This window comes from Pyxicephalus adspersus, chromosome 9 (genome assembly GCF_032062135.1).
Source record: "Pyxicephalus adspersus chromosome 9, UCB_Pads_2.0, whole genome shotgun sequence".
Lineage (NCBI taxonomy): Eukaryota > Metazoa > Chordata > Amphibia > Anura > Pyxicephalidae > Pyxicephalus > Pyxicephalus adspersus.
This window is the reverse complement of record NC_092866.1, coordinates 7,726,981-7,746,996: the sequence shown is the minus strand read 5'-3', so window position 1 is coordinate 7,746,996 and position 20,016 is coordinate 7,726,981. Positions and strand designations below refer to the sequence as shown.

The following is a 20,016-nucleotide window of genomic DNA, read 5'->3' as shown; positions in this document are numbered from 1 at the left end:
TTCTTTTAGGCAAGTGTTTCTCAACCAGGGTTCCTCTATAGGTTGCTAGGGGTTCCTTTAACTGAATAAATAATATTGGTCATCTTTTTGACTTTCTGTAGGAGTGGCATTCTTCCCTGTGGGCCAACAATGTAGAAGGCATTTATTCCACTGATCACCACGCTAATGTACTCTGTGCTGTGGATACATTATTATAGAAGGGTTACCCTGATGATTAGAAAGTTTTTTCAAGGGTTCAATGTTAACTGTTCAATGTTAAAAAGGTCAAGAGAAACTGTTTTAGAGGGTGGGCCCTATGTACAGTGACCATTTGGTGTCCCAATAAGGGCAAAGCAACAAGTATGTTTTAATGCCCCATCTCTCTCCAGTTTGTAATCAGCTTTCCTTTGCTGCATTCAGCGCTGGGGGCCAAGCAAAAGATCCAGTAGTTTTGGGTGTAGAGGCAAAGTGATGTAAAAGCTTTAGAACCCATATTTATTTGTAAGCTACAACTACCGGGGCTTGTAGCATATGCAGGGCTTTTCTTTGCACCTTTTCCTTTGGTAAATGTAGCAGCAGGGGAGCAAAAGATAATTAAAGCGTACCTAAACTCAGAAATGTCACTTTACATAAAGGGGTAGACAACCCTTTTATGTAAATTTTAAATTATGTTTGAATGTTTGTTTTTTTAAGTGCAGCACTGCGCCCTAATTCTCGATTGAGAATAAATGGGAGTGCAACACTTCCCAGGATGCGTGACCTTGGTATCCCGGGGGGCTTTGTGCTCCTATTCATTCTTGATGCCTACATCAGACATCCTGGGAGGCTCTTAGGTGAAGGAGTCTTTTCATGAAAAGGGAAAAAAATTGGCGATCTCAGGCATGATCAGTATGTTTTTTTTTTTTCCAACCTACGTCTTCCCATTTCGCACCTGGGTCCGGTGAAGTAGGAAGAAGAACTCAGAAGAAGAGGCGATGATGGTGGCGGCTGGCGCCGAGATGGACCAGGATCACAACTATATGAGCTTGTTGGCCATCTAATTCCAAATGGTCAATATTATGGTGTTGCCTATTCCCTTTATACTTATGGAAGGCTTTCTGGGAGTGTGTCTGTGGGAATGTTAAGCCTATGTCCCACAGAAGATGACAAGGGAATATGAAATCTAAGTTACTTTTTTGGTCGTCAACAGATCACCCCACAAGGGGTGATGGGCTGGTAGCCCCAGTAGGCATTGCAAATATTTTGCTGCAAGAGCAAGCTGGAATGGATAGATTTGGTGTAGAGACAGCAATTGAGCAGCTACTATGTAACCTAAGTATTACCAGGCAGTGTAGAAGCCACCAAGTTAGACAGCGAGTGTGATGTTCAGGGAACCAAAGTCATGGCAGACATCAGAAAAAAATCATGGACAGGGCAGGTGATTATTGTTGTCAGAGCAGGCCAAGATCAGGGGAACAGAAAACAGGAAATAGGGTCAAGGCTGAGCCAAAGTTAGTGTCTGGGTAATCAAACAGACAGAAAACTGGGGAGACTGCTACTGCACACCTGCACACAGGTCTGCATGTGATCATAAAGACCTGTACAATGTTGTGCACACCTAGCTGCACATCCACTTGAAAGACAACTGAAGGGTGCACCACAGGCAAAGAGGGAGAGTGGAATGGTAATAGGGAAATTGTGCCAATTCAGCTAAAAGAGCAAGGACTGAGATTGGTTGAGTATACCTGGCTTACATTCAGTTTTAGGACCCATACCAAATGTGTTCAGTAGGGTTAAGGTCAGGTCACTCGAGACTCCAACCTGGTGAAACCATGTCTTTATGTATCTGGCTTTGTACACAGAGGTACAGTGATACAGATATTAACCTTCCACAACTATTACCACAAGTTGAAAGTTTTTCCTAACACATCTATGTATGCTGTACCAATACCATTGCCTTTACTTCAAACACCAGAACTCCATCATTTTGGGTGGTCCAAATACTTGTTGTCATATAGTGTAGGTGTGATTATCATGTCTCCACAAACTTACTGTACTGCATTGATTCCTATATTAAAAGTTTTTAGTTAATTCGTAATTTGCATCATAAATCTGAAAAGTAAGCTGTATATTTCAATAAGCGGGGCTTGTCTGTTCTTTATGTGCCTCCAGCTGGTGTATACAATAGAAACAGTATATACTTGTAGAGTAATTGATTTTAACATTCAGCTTTTTCAGGCTGTGAATGTAACTTGCAAAATATGGAATGCATGATTTCTTTAACTGGATATTGAAATGATTGGTGACAGATTATAGTATGGCAGACCAAAGGGTCTTTTCTCTAAACATCTGCAAAATATAACTTGCCACCTGGCAGTGCTGTATACAATTCAGCATTAAACTGATTGTTTAATTGTTTTATACTTGTTTTTCTTTTTTTGCAGAAGCTTGACAATGACGTCAAACCTGAACACATCACATCCAATGTTTGTACCTCATTCCCATGCCTTTATAGACCTAACTGGAGATTTTACAGCTGGTAAGTCCAATAGCATTAAATAATTTTTATCTGTACTGACCATGCTCTTGAGTATTGATCGTTTTAATTTTTCCTCCGTCATGCAAAACATATAACACTATGCTCACAATGTGAGAACTTTGGTTAATTCTCCAAAGAATGTGAAGCTAGGTGGTAAACTTTGCTCAATGGAGGCATTTTAAGGGTGTCTACTATTTACTATTCTTTAATACCAATCATTTGTGGGTATTCTAAAAGCCCAAAGGAGAACCTGACATCAGGAAGACCAGTAAGCTAGTTGCTGGTATGCAGTGCTTATGCTGAGCTGAAAGAAAGAAAATTAAAGTTATTTGTAATGTAATAGATCAACTTTACAACTTTCTTAATGACAGGTTTACTTTTTGTTACAAAACTGAGAATGTGCCTACTTTCTGTGTTCCCTAGATGATACAAAAACACATTCTGGGGCCATTTAATTATAGAAAAGCATGTATTTTATAATTTCAGAAACACAGGCTCTTTCGCGGTCCGCTTGGCAGTTTTATTACAAACCTCAGATTTTACAGCTATAATCAATGTCCTGCCTTTGAAAGCAGCAGAGCAGATCATGCTGTCTTTATGACGAGCTGCGCACGCAATTAGGGTTTGTTAGCTAGCGGCTGGCGGTTCAGGGCAGGAAAGGTTCCTTCACCCCTTCTTGGCCATGGGTATTTTTTTGTGCGCATGATATTGGGTAAACTGCCGTTTATAACCCAATTCTAGAAAAATATTGCTTGCCTGGTTGGTGTTTTGATGCCTCTGCCTTTATTACTTTCTGAATCATTGGCCCAAATGAGTATGCAGCCCAGGCATTAAGCTAATTGTAAAATAACTTTTCCACCAGTTGGCTGCTTTTTTGTTTTAATTGTGTGAAGTGTAAACTGCTGAAACCAAAAAAGCAATTTAATATTCAGGCATTTGTATTTGTTTGCAGCACGGTTGCTTAGTGGTTAGCACTGTGGCCTTTGCAACACTGGGTCCCAGGTTTGAATCTCGTCCAGGACACTATATGCATTGAGTTTGCAGGTTCTCCCCTTGTTTTGATGCGTTTCCCCCGGGTACTCTGGTTTCCTCCCACATTCTAAAAACATGCAGTTAGGTTATTTGGCCTATCCCCATATTGACCTTAGACTGTATTAAAGACATATTACTGAGATAGGGACAATAGATTGTGAACCCAATTGATGGACAGCTAGTGATATGACTATGGACTTTGTACAGCTCTACGTAATATGTTGGCGCTATATAAATACTGTGTAGTAGTAATATTGAGTTCATCAATGGCATCTTACATCATCTCACAGTGGTGTCTCCACTTTAAAGTGAACTGATTCCTTTTTTACTGCTTAGACATCTCGTCGCAACCCAGACAGGATCAAAATGAAAATTTCCCTATTCTACATATCCCCTATTTTCCTTATCCTACAAAACAAATAACTCCCTATCTCCTAAAAGACTCATGCATCAAAGTGGTCCTTCTCTGGCCACTTCCTGCTTTACTGTGCTGAATTGCAAATACTAAAAGCATACTGTAATAGCCATATAGTGCCAATATGGGGCAGGCAGACACAGATGGTAAAAAACCACATACTCTGGTCTGTTCATAGGTGTACACTATGCTGTAAAAATTAAGTGCTCAAACCCAAGAAGCTTTTTGCTTAGTCTGCTAAAATGGAACTTAAGTCAAAATAAAAAAACACACTTGCCTTTAATCCTGCAGATCCATTGATCCATCGGGAGGTTTCTTCGATTGGGTCCTGCATCATCCCGGTATCTTTCTTTGGCCCGGCTCAGAGGAAGCGCCATTATCTTCTTCCGGGCTCTTCTTCGCACATCACCCGATCCCACACTGCGCAGACATGAGATCGGGTGATGTAGATGGGGAAAAAAGATTGCTGATCTCACTGCCCATGCGTGAGATTGGCAATTTTTTTCTCCCATTAAAGAAAGGGCTCTTTCTGCGCATGTCTGAGATCAGACCTGCGCAGAAGGAGCAGACAAATGCCTCCTAGGTTCTGTAAAAGAGGTATCCCGGGAGACTTTGCTGCTATTAAGACAGAAAGGGGAGGTGCTGCACCCTTTTTTAAAACAAAATAAATAAATACAGTTTTTCTTTATATTAAAGGGTTGTCCCTTATGTAAAGTTAAAATTTTAAGTTTGAGTGATTTCTGGTCCCCTTTAACTTGGCCATATGAAATGTTGGTTTTGCATTGCATTATATGTATTCCTATAAAATGCCAGCCCACCTGCCATGTATGAAGCAAGAAAATAATGAATTTTAAATGCCTGCTGATCACAAATTAGTACTTTGCGTTGCCCGTAGAGACAGAATGAGTCGGAATGTCAGATTAAAGGAAATTTGCTCCATGTGTTGTGACAGTCTATATCTGCTGACCCTGATGGGTTAATTAACGCTCATTTGCATAATCAAAATTTAATTGAAATTACAATTTATAGAATGCTCATGGTGTATTGAGGAGGAAGCGGAGCTGATATGGAGCCCATAAAAGCCTGACTAAGTGGGGTGATGGAATTTTGTGATTGGGGTCAGCGTTTCTCCCATTAAAACATTAGTGGTTCCTCTTAAATAAAAAAAGACCAGATTATATTAAAGCAATTTCCACCATGAAAATATTGTAGTGTAGATTGTATTCCGTAGATTTTGGCACTGCTAGGCTTAGATACAGAGGAATATCCAATACCTGTCGTGTTTCTGCTTTCCATCAGTGGCCCTGATTTTTTAAAGCTCTCCAAGGCTGGAGAGGATACACTTTCATCAGTGAAGCTAGTTGAATGGATTTCTTCAAAATTATTTGCTTTACTGATGAAACTGAATCCTTCCCAGCCTTAGAGAGCTTTAATAAATCAAGTCCGGTTTTCTGACCTTCTTCCAGTAAAGAGAATTTAAATCAATAGATCGCTAATGCCCAAACTAAGCACACCGAGACCCAATCCATACCCAGCTTTGGGCTGTTGTGCCACCAGACCACTCGTATGCCAAGATCTCTGAGGCCGCAAGCAGATGTCAGAAGCAAACAACCCTTTTAAATTGCAGTTATTAGTGCAGAATTTGTTATGAAAGGAAATTGGATAAAGCTAACCTTTGCTGTAAATGTAATCCTAATTAACCTTCCTAAACCTGACAAAACACGAAGGCTATTTTTCTTTCTTTTTTTTTTACTACTTCAGGAGATCTTATGTTATTCTTTGAATTTGTTGAGCTGCTTTATTGTTCCACATCAGTGGCAACAGTGTTCTCTCCGGCCCCTTTTAGCCAGCCTTTTCAGTACCCTCCCGGCTGTTTTTTCGGTGGTTACTGATGAGTTGGGTGACAATACAGGGGCCACCACCCACCTACAACTTTTCTTTAAAACCACCCCCAGTGTTCTTCTTAGCCCCATTTAGCTGGGTGTACCACCCAGCACTTTTTATTAACCAGGGCTGCCACCTCCTACAGCTTCTTCCCACCCAATTAAAAAACAAAATCTGGGGAGAATACTGCAGGAGTGTTGGACAGTTGGGGCATAATATAAAGATAAAAATTATATAAATATAAAAATGAAACATACTAAGGAGTGGGCAGTAAAAAGTTGGAATAAACTTGGAGGTGGTAGAAACCTTGCAGAATTATAAGAATTATTGGATTCCCATAATAAACAAATGGGAACACCAAATTGATCACCTTTTCATCACCCCTAGCCAGATGAAAAAAATCTGGGGAGGACACTGACTTCCCTGGGTAATCGTGGAAACAGCTTTGGGAGTGAACAACTCTTCAATAAACATATATACACTGCGGTGGTGCCAAAGGGTTCTTGGATATTCCGTGTATCTGTGGTTCCACAGTAATTACTTAATAATTATCCCTTTTCTTCTGGTGCAATCAGTTAATGATTGCATTTCCCAGAAGTGAACTCTTCATACCAAAGGCTGGCCTCTAGCCTTCTGATCCAGGTGGGAGATAATTATTATAATAAAAAGGATTTATATAACGTAATAAAAAATTTATATAGCAAATAACAGACTGCTACAGTCAGTGACACAGGAGGGGGAGAGGACCCTGCCATGAAGAGCTTACAATTTAGGAACTGCGTGTCTCTTGCTAACTTTAGGACATATACTTTGCCTCTACTTCATAGCAAGATTCATAATACTATTCATCCCTTGCTTTTATAGTTTGATCTATCTATAGGCTTGTTTAATCATTAATATGCTATGGTGCTGGGAGTTTTCTTCACATGCTGTCTACTCCATTCCTATTTCCTTCTCACGATTCCTCCTGCTCTCAAACCTTCAAGCTACAAGCTGCTCATGATTTCAGACTTGCCTATTTTTATACCTGTGAAGCTTGGTGGACTGTTCTCTCTATATATAGCTGGAGCAAATGCTGAACTATAAGCTGGCTACTTTGTCCTGAGGGCAGTCAGAGTTAAGTGGCCCATAGTGTACCAGTTCCATGTTTGCTGTATCAAGGAATTCTGGGAAAGAATGCAGAGTGCAGAGGTAGCAGCCCATCTCTGTTATATATATATATATATATATATATATATATATATATATATATATATATATATATATATATATATTTAATTATTGTGTGTTTCACATTTCATTTTTAATACTTAAAGTCAGCAGAAGCCTTTTGGGGGTCCATAGTCAATTTATAACTCACAAGGCAGACACATAACTCATAATTCTGCTCTTGTAGTGGCGGGAGAAGCCAGCTTAGTCGGTTATATAGATCAGCCTTTCTCAACCTTTTTAACATGGGGACCTCTTGAATTAGCTTTCAGGTCTTCAGGGAACCCCTGCTATGATTACTATATCAACAGCTCACAGTATATTTGCTTGGTGGTCGGGTGGAAGAATGCTAACTCACAATCATGCTACAAACAAAATGACAATACAGCAAAGCTTGGTATATCCAAGGATACAAAAACACCAATCTGTGTCATGGTCTAGGTCAGTGTTTCCCGACCTTTTTAACACGGAGGAACCCTTGAAATAACTTTCAGGTCTTTATGGAACCTCTTCCATAAGTACTATATCCACAGCTGACAGTAGATTGGTGTCATAGTCTTATGAAGAATGCCTTTTACACTGTTGGCCAGTGGGAAGAATGTCACCCTTACAGCCATTAGGATCATTATGAGTCACAAACTGACCTGAGAGGCACAAACTGCTCATTGCTCAAGGAACCCCCAACAACCTTTTGAGGAACCCTAGTTAGAAAACACTGATATAAAATCCGAAGCAATGATCCCCAAAGTGAATGTAATAGACGGACCTTCATTACATGGACACCTGAACATTACACCTACACTATATGGCTCAAAGCTTTTGGATATATCTTTAAATAAGTGCATTAAGATGCTTCCAGTTATTAACCTTGTTAATTCTACAACATACAGGAACATAAGCAGGCTGCACTGACCTGACCAGCCCTGACCACAATATTACTGAATAGGTACACTGTATGCAAGCAAGGTCTTCACACCCAGCACCAGTCCTGACCTCAAATCAAGTTCACACAGACACGCTCCAAAATCTATTAAAAAAAAAAAAAAAGCCTTTAAAGTGGAAGCTATGAAGCTACAAAGAGTGAAAGCGTTATATGAATACCCATTGATTTGGAATGGGGATGTTCAACAAGCTCCTGGAGGTGTAATGGTCAGATATCTACAAACATCTATGCAGTGTATATAATCTTGCTCTAAAACAATCCTGATCCTGAATGGCAACATAAATGATTACTTTCCAGAAGGAGTTGAGACATCTTTTTGTAGTTCATCTAATAAACTCTCTTCCCCAGGTCCGAGCCTTCCTTCCATTTTGTCACTGGCTTTATTTGTTGAGTATACAAGTCCCAGTTTAATAAAGCATGTGTATTTATGTGCTGTATGTGGCGGTGAGACAAACAAGCCCGAGCGATTCGCCTTTCTAGTCCGAGCATCGGCTGATATTAGAAAATATGAGATGGCAAGCCATTCTGACAGTTTGATCTCTGACTTGTAGAGAGACTTAATATGATTATTACCCCGGAGAGGTTTCATCATCGATGTACTTGATTACATTGCTTGTTGGCCCTTGGAGATAGTAATAAAATAAAATTACCACAGGGCCCACGTGGCCTTGTTCAGTAGACTAGGGGGCTAAGTTAGTGATTTGCTTTAGTTTCATGATATTTGTAACTGTGTGGCAATTAAAGGGTACCTATAGCCTTCTTGGTAAAATGTAATAATTATTTGCACTCTATGCTCTTGTTCCAGTTTCTCGATTTGTTTTATTTACTCTTTTCCTTTATTTACTTTTCCACTATTTCTGCTTTTTTTAATCTTTTGCTAGTTTCAGCCTCAATTTCCACTTCCTTTTCTTAGGTGCTTATGTGTAATGACATTTTGTACACATCCTCTCAAAGAGCTAGATTTAATAAAGCTCTCCAAGGCGGGAGAGGATACATTTTCATCAGTGAAGCTGGGTGATCCAACAAACCCGCAAAGGATTTCTTAAAAGTAATTTACTATTTGTTAGCAAATGTTTCCAATCCTGGACCATATTTGTTACAGGTTTGCTGGACCACCCAGCTTCACTGATGAAAGTGTTTCCTCTCCAGCCTTGGAGAGCTTTAAAAAAACAAGCCCAATGTTTAGTTAAAGGTCAACAGGTTGATGCACAACCCTTTGGTCGTATTTACAGCAAGGCATTGCAAAGGGGCAACCTTTCTAACTCTGCTCCACCTGCAACCCTGGTGATCGACAACAACTGCCTACCTCTGCTTCTTTTAACCCCCTGGCGGTATTCCCGAGTGTGGCTTTAAAAAAAAAACTTTAAAAAAAACACACCCATGTCCCATCGGCGCCCTGCCTGTCAGGTCTCCTCTTCGAACCAGGTCTTCTTCCTCCGATCTTCACCCGGCGAGTGCAGTGATGTTCCTGGGATTTGCCCGCTGATGTCAGTGCATGTGTCGGTGTGTGCAGCGGAAAATTCAAATAATTTTGTATTGTATTCAATACAAAATATCTGTATTGAATCCAGTAAAAAGAAATCTTTATATAATATATATATAATATATTATATATGCTACTGTACATTTATATTACATTTTCAGTATTTTTATGCACCCTTGTTTTAACAGATTTTTGTTTTTATTTTACTTAAAGTTTATTATTAAAATTCATAAATTTGGGACATATTTTGGTGAGTTATGCCTAAGAATGATAGGCCTACATTGTAAAATAAATTTCCATGCAAAACAATGTACCGCTTTTTGCATAAACAGACAGATTTAGAATGCTAACTCGCAATCATGCCACAAACAAAAATTACAATACAGCAAAGCTTTGTATTGCCATGGGGTACAAAACACCATCCTGGACAGTATTTATTTATTATCGTTTACCACACTGCACTGTGTACTTGTTCAAGCATTGCTTATCTCTGTCATGGTCTAGGTCAGTGTTTCTCAACCTTTTTAACATGGTGGTTTTCAGGGAACCCCTTCTATAATTTCTGCATTTACAGCTCACAGTATATAAGTGTATATAGAAGGTAGTTAGTAGAAAAAAATGTCTTTTACACTGTTGGCTGGTAGGAAGAATGTCATCCTTACAGATAGCCAAAAAGGTCATTGGTGTCACCTAAACTAACGTGGGAGTTGGAAATTGCTCATTGCTCAAGGAACCGCCAGCAACCGCTGGAGGAACCCAAGGGATCCATGGAACCCTGGCTGAGAAAGATTAGTCTAGGTGTAAACAGCTTTACATGTCCTATGTCGATATCTTGTTAAATTCTATTGGAATTTATTCTTGCAGGCTTGTTAAGTTAGTATGAAGAACTGTGTCGCATACAGATCCTTGGGACACCCCTACAAACCTTTGTACATTTGGCAATTGTTTTTTTTTTTGACAGCTGGGCTTTGTCTTCTCTATTTTGAATTATTCTTTTAATTTGCTCATATAGTATATCCCTTCCCTTCTGTCCTTATCATCTTTCCTAGGCTTTTCTGAGGAGCAGTATCAAGCTCTCATTAAATTATTCTCTGTGAAGCACTTCACATCAGCGTTCTAGCCTGGCAGCGAACAAGTTAAACTGGTTCCTCTGTCTTTATTTTTTAATTCCTTCTCTAGCACAGAACCCCACTAGAGGATTTCCCTGGAATATGTGCTCGGAATCATTAATGAAGGCTAAAGGCCTCTTGTTCATACAAAACAGTTATTGACAGAATAAGCAACAGAGAGCATGCCAAAGTCTCAGATTCACAGCACGGACCTCTGACATTCACCGTAAAGGTCAGCTCAGCCTGCCCGGTCCAAGCAGCTCGCTCTAAGCCGGCTGTAAATAGCATTTTCTATAAAAGCACCCTCAGCAACGCTGAGCAGAACATGATATACTCATAAAGGTTAATTGACCTGTAAATCAGAAAGGAGTTATGGATCATCGATCGAGAGCTAGGGCAGGGGAAGGGGTTAAATGGGGATTACGATTGTGCATCTTCTTAATCCTGTTAAATATTACCTGCATTATAACATTGTGGGCCAAGAGAAACTCATCTCCCTGTATACTCTATTGTCTGCCATGCCCAATTAGAAACTCATTCAGGATATCAAGAGCTGTTCTGTTACCAGAGCTAAAAGGATTACTATTTCTTGGCATCCACCAAGAGACTTGCAAGTGAGAGAAACTGAATTGGTGCAGATATAGAAAAGCTCATATCTTTGATTCCTGGGGCTCCAGTGACCCCTAGTTTTAAAATGAAATTTCAGATTTTTTTGACGTCTGGCTATGAGTCAGTAAACCAGCTGGGAATTGCCATTGAAATCCTAAGGATTATTAGTTGCCACAAGACCCATGAAAAATTTTTGAAGCCATCCTGTGGAATATGGTGACAAGGTGTTATTAGCATATTTTTACCCCACATTGCCTTCATTGGCTTGCCTTTGTCCCATAGTGTTTTCTGTTGCCATCTCTTCCCCATAGTAAATAAGACCTGGCTATTTACATATCAGATCCATCAGACCAGGTCCCTACCTTATATTTTGCCATGCTTTAGTTTTGAAATACACATTCCCACTAAAGTCACTCCTGGAGTTAAAATGGGGTCATCATGGGCACTGGTCTGCAGCTACATATAGGGTAATCCACAGTTTTCAACAATGTATGCTACAGTAGCACTTTTGTGTGATCAGACCAGATAGGCTAGGATGGGATTATGTTAATAGAATAGGGTGCTTTGACAATTTTCACACATTCCAATTCTGAACAAACTACATCTATAGTATCACATTCCATGGTGACTGGATCAAGGAACTTGTGCTGTATGGATATAATTTCTGGAGTATTTCCTTCACTGAGAGCAATAAAGAAGCAACTTGAAAGGCTGTGAAACATCTTCAACATTACATGATTAAATCTAGTAGAGTGCGACTAACTACTACTTTTAAGATGAGTGGGAAGAAGCTGTTGACAGGTGGTGACCCCTGTATTATGACCCAAGTTTTAAGCAATATCCTAAATCGGGTGGTTATTGAAAATTGCCAGGTGGTGCGCCCAGCTTAAAAGAGCTAGGGAGATCACTGCACTACTAGATATACAATGACCTAGATAAATAAAAACCTTCATAAACACCAGAATGGGCAGGTTTTCCATTTCATGTGCACCAATTATCCTTGGATTCCCATGACCTTATCACAAAATACATGAACAATTCCAGTTGACTGTGACTAACTACTACAGCATTCTCCCCCCCCCCTAATTTTTTTTTATGCTGGTGTAGGTGGCCTTTGTATTGTGACCCAACTTTTCAGTACTACTACATTGACCTGGATAAATGAAAACCTTCAGGGGCACCAGATGGGCAGGTTTTCCATGCCATGTAGACTAATAGGCCTTGGATGCCCATACTTTTGTCGCCAAATCACCAGTTATGCGTTCTCTAACCGGTGCATACTAGGAACACTTGGGAGGATCTTCCACAGATCTTTAGGTGAATATGAAGGGTGTATTTTCAGTGGTGTTCCTGGCTTTTAGTAAATGGATGGGCTGGATTCTACTCGATATCACCGATCTCTTATGATCCTTAGTAATATCACTTATAGGTAGCATATCCAAAGCCTACATTCTCCATGTAATCCTGGTAATACATTCTCCATGTAATCCTTATTTTATTTATAGACAGATCGTATATTTTTTAGGTTGCTTTTTTTTCCCTAGCTTAGAAAACTGTATTCAGAAATAATGCATTATTAGTTATTTTACCACAATGAACCATTAGTCTGCCACAGTTTTGCTTGCTACAGAGATTCCTGTTGTGATGGTGATTTATGCGCCAAAATATTGTTTCCTTTTTTTTTTTTTTTTTTTTACTGAATTTGCTTCTATCTGAATTGTATAGAAAGCAGTGAACATATTGGTCCTGATTTATTAAAGCTCTCGAAGGCTGAAGAGAATACACTTTTACCAGTGAAGCTGAGTGATCCATCAAACCTGGAATGATCTGGTCCAGGATTTAAAGCATTTGCAAATGAGATTGAAGAGGATCCATTGCAGGTTTGCTGGCTCACCCAGCTTCACCGATGAAAGTGTATACTCCCGACTTGGAGAGCTTTAATAAATCGGGCCCGATGTCTTTGTGATTACCCATCGTTTTCTTTACCCAATTACGTACAGCGATTTAGACTGTAAATGGTAAGGTGAAGTAGATTAGGAAGACTTGTGCCGCTGCTTGTTTAAAGTTTTCCTTCAAAAGTCATCATTCTATTGGCTTTGGGGGCTTCAACTACTTCATGTTGAAGAATAAATGGGTTCAAGCTGTTTAAAATACTAATAAATATAACGCCTTCACAACTTTTTCTTGCAGTGAAAATGTTTATATGCAATGACTAAAACCTGAAAAATGCACCATGACCTGCAGAAAGTACGAGTGCCTGCCAAAGTTGCTTTTTCACTTTTATATTCAATATTGAGGGGAATGCTAAAAAAATGAACTTGCCAAAAGTTTCAGTCCCATATCAGCTGAGGTGCTCTTCCTCTTTCCAGCCTTAGAATGGGTGCATGTCCTTGACATCATCAAACACATTGTCCCACATTCTTCATGATGATGTTCGCTAGAAGGGCATTCCCACTTCTTAAGAAAATTGCCATTGTTGGACGAGTCGTCATTACCGCGACTAGTGGAGAATGCTGTGGAGAACAGGGCTATGTCAATAATAAAAACACAAACTTATTCAGAATTAAGAAACCTCCAATTACCAAATGAAGAGGAACTGAGACATTGAATCGGTAAAGCTGGGTGATCCTAAAAACCTGGAATAGATTTCATCAAGGTCATTTGCTGGCAAATGTTCGAATCCTGGACCAGATGAATTCAAGGTTTGCTTGATCACCCAGCTTCACTGATGAAGTGTATCCTCTCCAGCCTTGTAGAGCTTTAATAAATCCGACTCATTGTGTCACATGACCAAAAAAAAAGTATTGTGTACATATAAAAAAAATGGTATAAAAGGGGTTCATTTCTAATTTTATGGTGAATGAAGCCATACAAATAATTTATGTATTCCCCTGAGCTATCTATCTAGCTAGCTACATCTAGAACTGATTGGTTTACAACAAAGTACAAAACAGTCTAATAATATAGACCCATTCTTCAGTAACCACGCGGCTGTTTTTAGGTGGTTACTGGGTGGTGTGCCCGGCTAAAAGGGACTGGGGAGAACACTAACTCATCAACTATTTTTGAAAGCTTTGGGCAGAGGTAAGTCAATCTTGCTTCCAAAGGAAGGCGGAGAACAGATAAAACTAGATTAAAAACCTCATACCAAAAAGACCTTCAGCAACCGGACAGAACTATCAGTTAGGCTCATTGGTCCTTGTGTGATACAGTGCTGTGTTTCAGTGTAATACAATACACATACCATGTAAAATGATGCACTTTTATAGTTTTTGACTTTATTGTGGAACTCCTTTTAAAAATGAATTGGCTGTCTTAATACAATGCAGCATGGAATTACTTGACCCAATGCAGCCCTAAAGCACAAATGGTTCCTTAAACTTTTAACATTGAAGATGGCACCACTCTGCAGTTTAAAAACTAATGTAGTTCCTACATTAGTATTGGTTTACAGCACAAATACAGTGTAATAATTTAAGACAATAATATAAAGACATTAAATCCAAAATAAATGTGCGTCAGACTTGTTAGAATTCTTCAGAGCAGTGCATGGAACCCAGGGAGTGCTTGGAGACGAAGGAGAAAATACATTAAGTTTATAGGTATGTGAGCTTAAAGAGCCTCAGTTACAAGGAAAGAGACAGAGACAAGTTGCTGTAAATGCAAACAAGTAATGTTGGGCTTTGTGACAGGCATAGATCTAACAGTCTGAGGTATAGTTGGAGCTTGCAGATATGTATCACCTTTATACAATCCTATTGATCCATCAATAACGTAGGCAAGCCAGCTGGTCATGCACAGAAGGCAGGATAAGACCAGCAGATTTTTGCAACAGATGCCTGTATTTCTGAAGCACGTTTCCCCCAATTACATTATTTCTTTAATGGAACCAAATAGCTCTCCGCAACATTAGGGTAAAACAGAAAGTATCTGCATGTCTTGTTGCCATCCAACAAATAGTTATTCCATACCATCCTAGCGGTGAAACATGGTGGTGGCAGCATCATGCTTTGTGGTTGCTTGCCTTCAGTTGGAACTGTAGCTTTAGCCAAGGTGAAAGGAAATATAAACAGTTCCAAATACAAGTCACCCTTGGCCCACCTTTGGTGTCTGTCAGAAGGCTGAAAATTAAGAAGAATTTCACCTTTCAATGTGACAATGCCCCCAAGTATACATCCAAGTTAACAGAAGAATGGTGTTTTGGAATGGCCCAGACCATTAATTTAATAGAAAATCAGTGGGGTGACCTGAAGGCTGTGCAAAGGAGATGGCCTCCCAATCTGACAGATTTGGAGCATTTTTACAAGGAAGAATGAGCAATATTACTAAGCTAGAATGTGCCATGCTGATAGACTCCAACTCGAGAAGACTGAATGCTGGAATTACATCAAAAGGAGCTTCAACAAAGTATTAGTTCAAGGGTGCGCAGACCTATACAAACAGCTTGTCGTATGGTTTTTATTTTTGATATTTTATCCCTAACAGATTGGTTTGTGTTTCATTTGATTTGTTTAGGTTAGAGGTGGGAAAAGTTTTGAAATGATTTTTGTGGTCTACATCACAAAAACCTGGAATTAAACAGGGGTGCGTACACTTTTTATATCCACTGTACCCGCCAGTGCACAGAAACTGTCAGTCACATGACTATGCTAAGTCATGGACTAATATTAATATTATATTATTATTATTAATCATAATAAACAGTATATAAATAGCACCAACATATTACTCAGTGCTGTACAATAAATAGGGGTTGCAAATGACAGACAGATACAGACAGTGACATAGGAGGAGGAGAGGAACCTGCCCCAAAGAGCTTACAATCTAAGAGGTGGGGGAAATATCACACAATGGGAGGGGGATATAGATTGGTGGGAAGCAATGAGGGTTTTAGGATGCACATGAATTATGTGATCTTGTGGTGAAGGAGAAGATTTCAGAAGCATCCAAAAGACCTTCAGCTTATATTAGCTGATCAATGGCTTGTTTTGATATTTTGCCATGTGACCTGCTATAGTGCCTTTAAACCTTTATTTCATTGCTGTTCTGTTTTCCAGTTCAGCTTTGAATCTGATGGGTGGATATGTAGAAAGGTAAACCTTGCTAAAATCCATCACACCCACATAGTCTGGTTTTGAACTCTTCAAATCTGAACATTTTACTCCAGCTTCATTTCACGCCTGTGGTTTGCAGATTGCGTTGTATCGAAGGTTCCGTAGATCCTTAGATAGCTGGTGAAATTCTGTTAGTTTTTCTGCTAGATGATATCCGCCAACACTGAGAGTCACTGACTGTTCCAAAAAGTCAGGTTAATTCCCCACGTGAAAATGAGAAAATTTGTTTATCAGCCACTCTGCCATTGTGAAACGATTTTCAATAAGACGCTCGGCAGGAACAATCTTTGAAGCGTGTCTTAGTCCTGTCACTATCCCTCTGTTCCTGCTGCTTTTACGAATGCAGGGTTTTTTCTTTTACTTTTAATGTTTAGTGAATTAAATATTCTGTAGGTCCTTGGTAAGATCTGTGCATTGCGGTAACCTGTGGTACAATGTGTTTTACATTAGATTACTGCAACATGCATAGCATAGTGCGCTAGAGCGTCATTTATGTTCTAATGTTTTTTTATTGAAAATGAAAATATAAAAAGCAACGGGAAATTCATACATATTTTGCACATCAAGCAAGAAACAAGGCACCAGGAATCTCCAAGAGAACACATCCTTAGAATACGGATGTGGAAAACATCAACAAGAGGTGCCCACATAGAGTGTAAACCCAACACAAAAATAAGAAGGGGTGGAACCATCAGAGAGGGAAGAAAAGAGTAAAAGAAGGGAAAGGTTGGATATAAAGGTGGAAGTTAAGAGTTGCAGTAGTTCATCCATTGATTCCAGGTAGGTTCAAAAGCATTGAGGGTGTTCTTGAGGATGGAGACAGGTATCACTAACCATAACCCAACTGGGTTTCATATTCATAACTGACAAAGTAATGGAGGTTAATTTCCATTCTTTTGCAGGAGCAATATGAGCTGCTAATAAAATATAACTCCATAAGCTGGGTGGGAAGAAGCTGTAGACGGGTAGTGGCCCCTGTATTGTGACCCAGCTTTTCAGTAACCATCCAAAACCAGCCGCGTGGTTACTGAAAAGTGCTGGGTGGTGCGCCCAGCTAAAAGGGACTGAGGAGAACACTGTAATTCATCAACTTTTTATGGAAGCTTTAGGCAGAGGTAAGTCAACCTTGTTACTGGTATATTCAAGACTGGCATCCAAAGTTAAATGGGGAATAGATAAATCAAAATTTGAAAACCCAGACCAAAAACATACAGCAACCAGGCAGAACCATCCATTGGTCCCTGTGTGATGCTACACTGTCATTTAAAATGAAAGCACAATTACAGCGTGGACAATGTGCCTAGCTTTTATTATAATACAATGCACATACATACAATAGTGCACTTCTTCACAAATTTTTGTTTTTGGCTTTATTGTGAGGCATTGGCAATGAATTGACTGTCCAACATTGATTAACTTGACTCAATGCAGCTCCAGGGGGTGAATGGGCCCTAAGCTTTTATCATAGAAGATGGTACCCTGCAGTTTAAAATCTAATGGAGTTCTTCAACAATAATATCAAAATTAAGTATACTTAGTTTTTCACAGATTGCTTCTCTAATTTGCCTTTATTTTTGTTTGAAGCCAAAGGCTCTATTGGTACCTCCTGAGATTGGGAATATGATGATGATTTCAATAGTTTGGTGAAGGGGGTATAGGGGCATAATAGGAAATCTGCTTGACTCACCTACCCAAGTTCTATTGCCGCGCCATCTTCCTTCCTTCTTTTTCCTAATGATTATCTTTGACCATCATAATTGGCCCTGTCAGGATGACGTAACTCCTGTACATGCGTGTTTGAGTTCAGCACTTGCAAGGCAAGGTGGGATTGACTTATTGTATTATTGCGGGATGGACATTGTCTGTCCCTTTCTGCATTAACCACCTGCCTGATCCTTTATTTTGTAATGCGGGACTTGGTGCGGTGCTTTGTGCAGTACAGCAACCAATATTCCTTGGATACGAGAAATTAAGTGTCTATGTCTTCTATATTTTTTCTATCAAATGTTGTTTTGTACTCATTATTGTATTGTCTTTTGTTTGAACCCAATATTCATTCCTAAGGAAGCAGCCTAATTCTGCGAAATGTGGCTAATTAAAATGATCCCCCTTTAGTGAAATTATTCCTAAGAGATATTTCTATACAAGCAAGCAGTCTAATAACACCCAATTATCTTGGCCATGATTTGTTTTTATTGTGACATATGATAAAACTATTTAAATGTGTTTAACTAAAATCTTGCTTTTAATATTTTGAGGATATTGCCTAAAAGTCCCACTTCTTTTGACCTTCTTCTGTTTCTCCACTTCATTGAACTATTTAGGGACACAGCATATATATTTAAGTTTTTTCCTTGGGTACCCATGGTATATACTCAACCACTAGGGAAAACATATCCCAAATAAAACCCTATGGAGGAAGGCAAAAAAAAAAAACCCTGGTTTAAATTGCTCCAACAGGGAGAAAAATTCCTTCCTGATCCTGTGAGATGTGATCCACAGATGTTTCCTGGATCAACATTCTCTGTTATCTTTTCTTTAAACCTTTAATATCCAGTTACATTCTGTGCTTCAAGTAATCATCCAGCTTTTTCTTCTATAGTCAATCTATAGAACTTGCCGAAACTACTTCCTGAGGGAGCTGATTGCACATTTTCACAGACCTTACAGTGAAGAATCCCTTCCATATGCAGAAAATAAACTTCTTTTCCTGGTTTCCTATTTTCCAGATTGGTTTATTTCAAACCTTAATTTTATGAAAATGAACTGATGCTTTGTTTTTTTCTCTTCTCATTCAATTGATAATCTCATCATTTTCTTCCACTGATAAATACTGAAGAGCATCTGGGATAACATAGCGCTTTTTTCACACATGAAATCTTTCTGCTTTACACTGACAGCTGGCGTCAACGCTTTGTGAAGAGATCAAAACTTTGCATTTCTTGATGTTTGTTTCTATTCACTAAAGTAACAAAGTAAAAACTCTCAGTGTTTGCGACGTGGGATAAGTGCACCAGCTGTCTGCTTATTAGCTGTAGCGTAGCTTAGAACAGCAATGTGGGCTTTCATTTCCATATCAGTTTGGTTTGTGTTTTAAAATGCTTGTTCATCTTTTGCTTGCATTGTCTACCTGTAATGTATTTGCAGATTTATTGTTTTAGCCTAGGCCAAGCAACAGGTTCTTCATTTGCGCAAAGTAGCGAAGCAAAATGACATACCCGGTACCGATAGTTGGGGGAGCATGTGACTTACTCCCATTCCTACCACATGACAGTTATGGTGCTTGGTGATTGGCTGCCCAGACAGTCAGCACAGTGGCATGAGGTAGTTGGGGGGGGTTAAGCCTGTGTAAGTTCCTTGTTGTACCTTCTTATCACTCAATAGGGAGCAAAACAAAGATGTGTATAAGCACCCCTGGGCATTTAAGGAACCCATGTGTTCTTCAAACCCTAATTACAATGGGGCCTACAATGCATTACCACTTTGTTGTTCAGTATGGTAGGTTAGGGCAGTATGTATCTAAGGAAAGCATCTTGCTCTCTCTCTCTGTCCTCCAATTTTCTTTCATTTATATCTTTCTCTCTCTCTCTCTCTCCTCTCTTTTCCCTCTGTCTTCTCTCTCCCTCTCTCTCTCTCTCACCCCTCTCCTCCCTTCCTCCCTCTCTATCTCTCCTCCCTCTCTCTCTCTCTCCTCTCTCCCCCCTTTCTTTCCCCTCTCTCC

At 39.5% G+C, this 20,016-nt stretch overlaps 1 protein-coding gene across 1 annotated transcript in view; it reads left to right on the top strand.

The window, feature by feature from the left end:
- Positions 1–20,016, top strand: part of ITFG1 (integrin alpha FG-GAP repeat containing 1) — a 161,101-nt gene that overhangs the window by 14,247 nt on the left and 126,838 nt on the right. Inside the window, exon 6 of the mRNA XM_072422463.1 lies at positions 2,403–2,497. Within this exon, the coding sequence (XP_072278564.1) occupies positions 2,403–2,497 (95 nt within the window). The remainder of the gene's footprint in view (positions 1–2,402; positions 2,498–20,016) is intronic.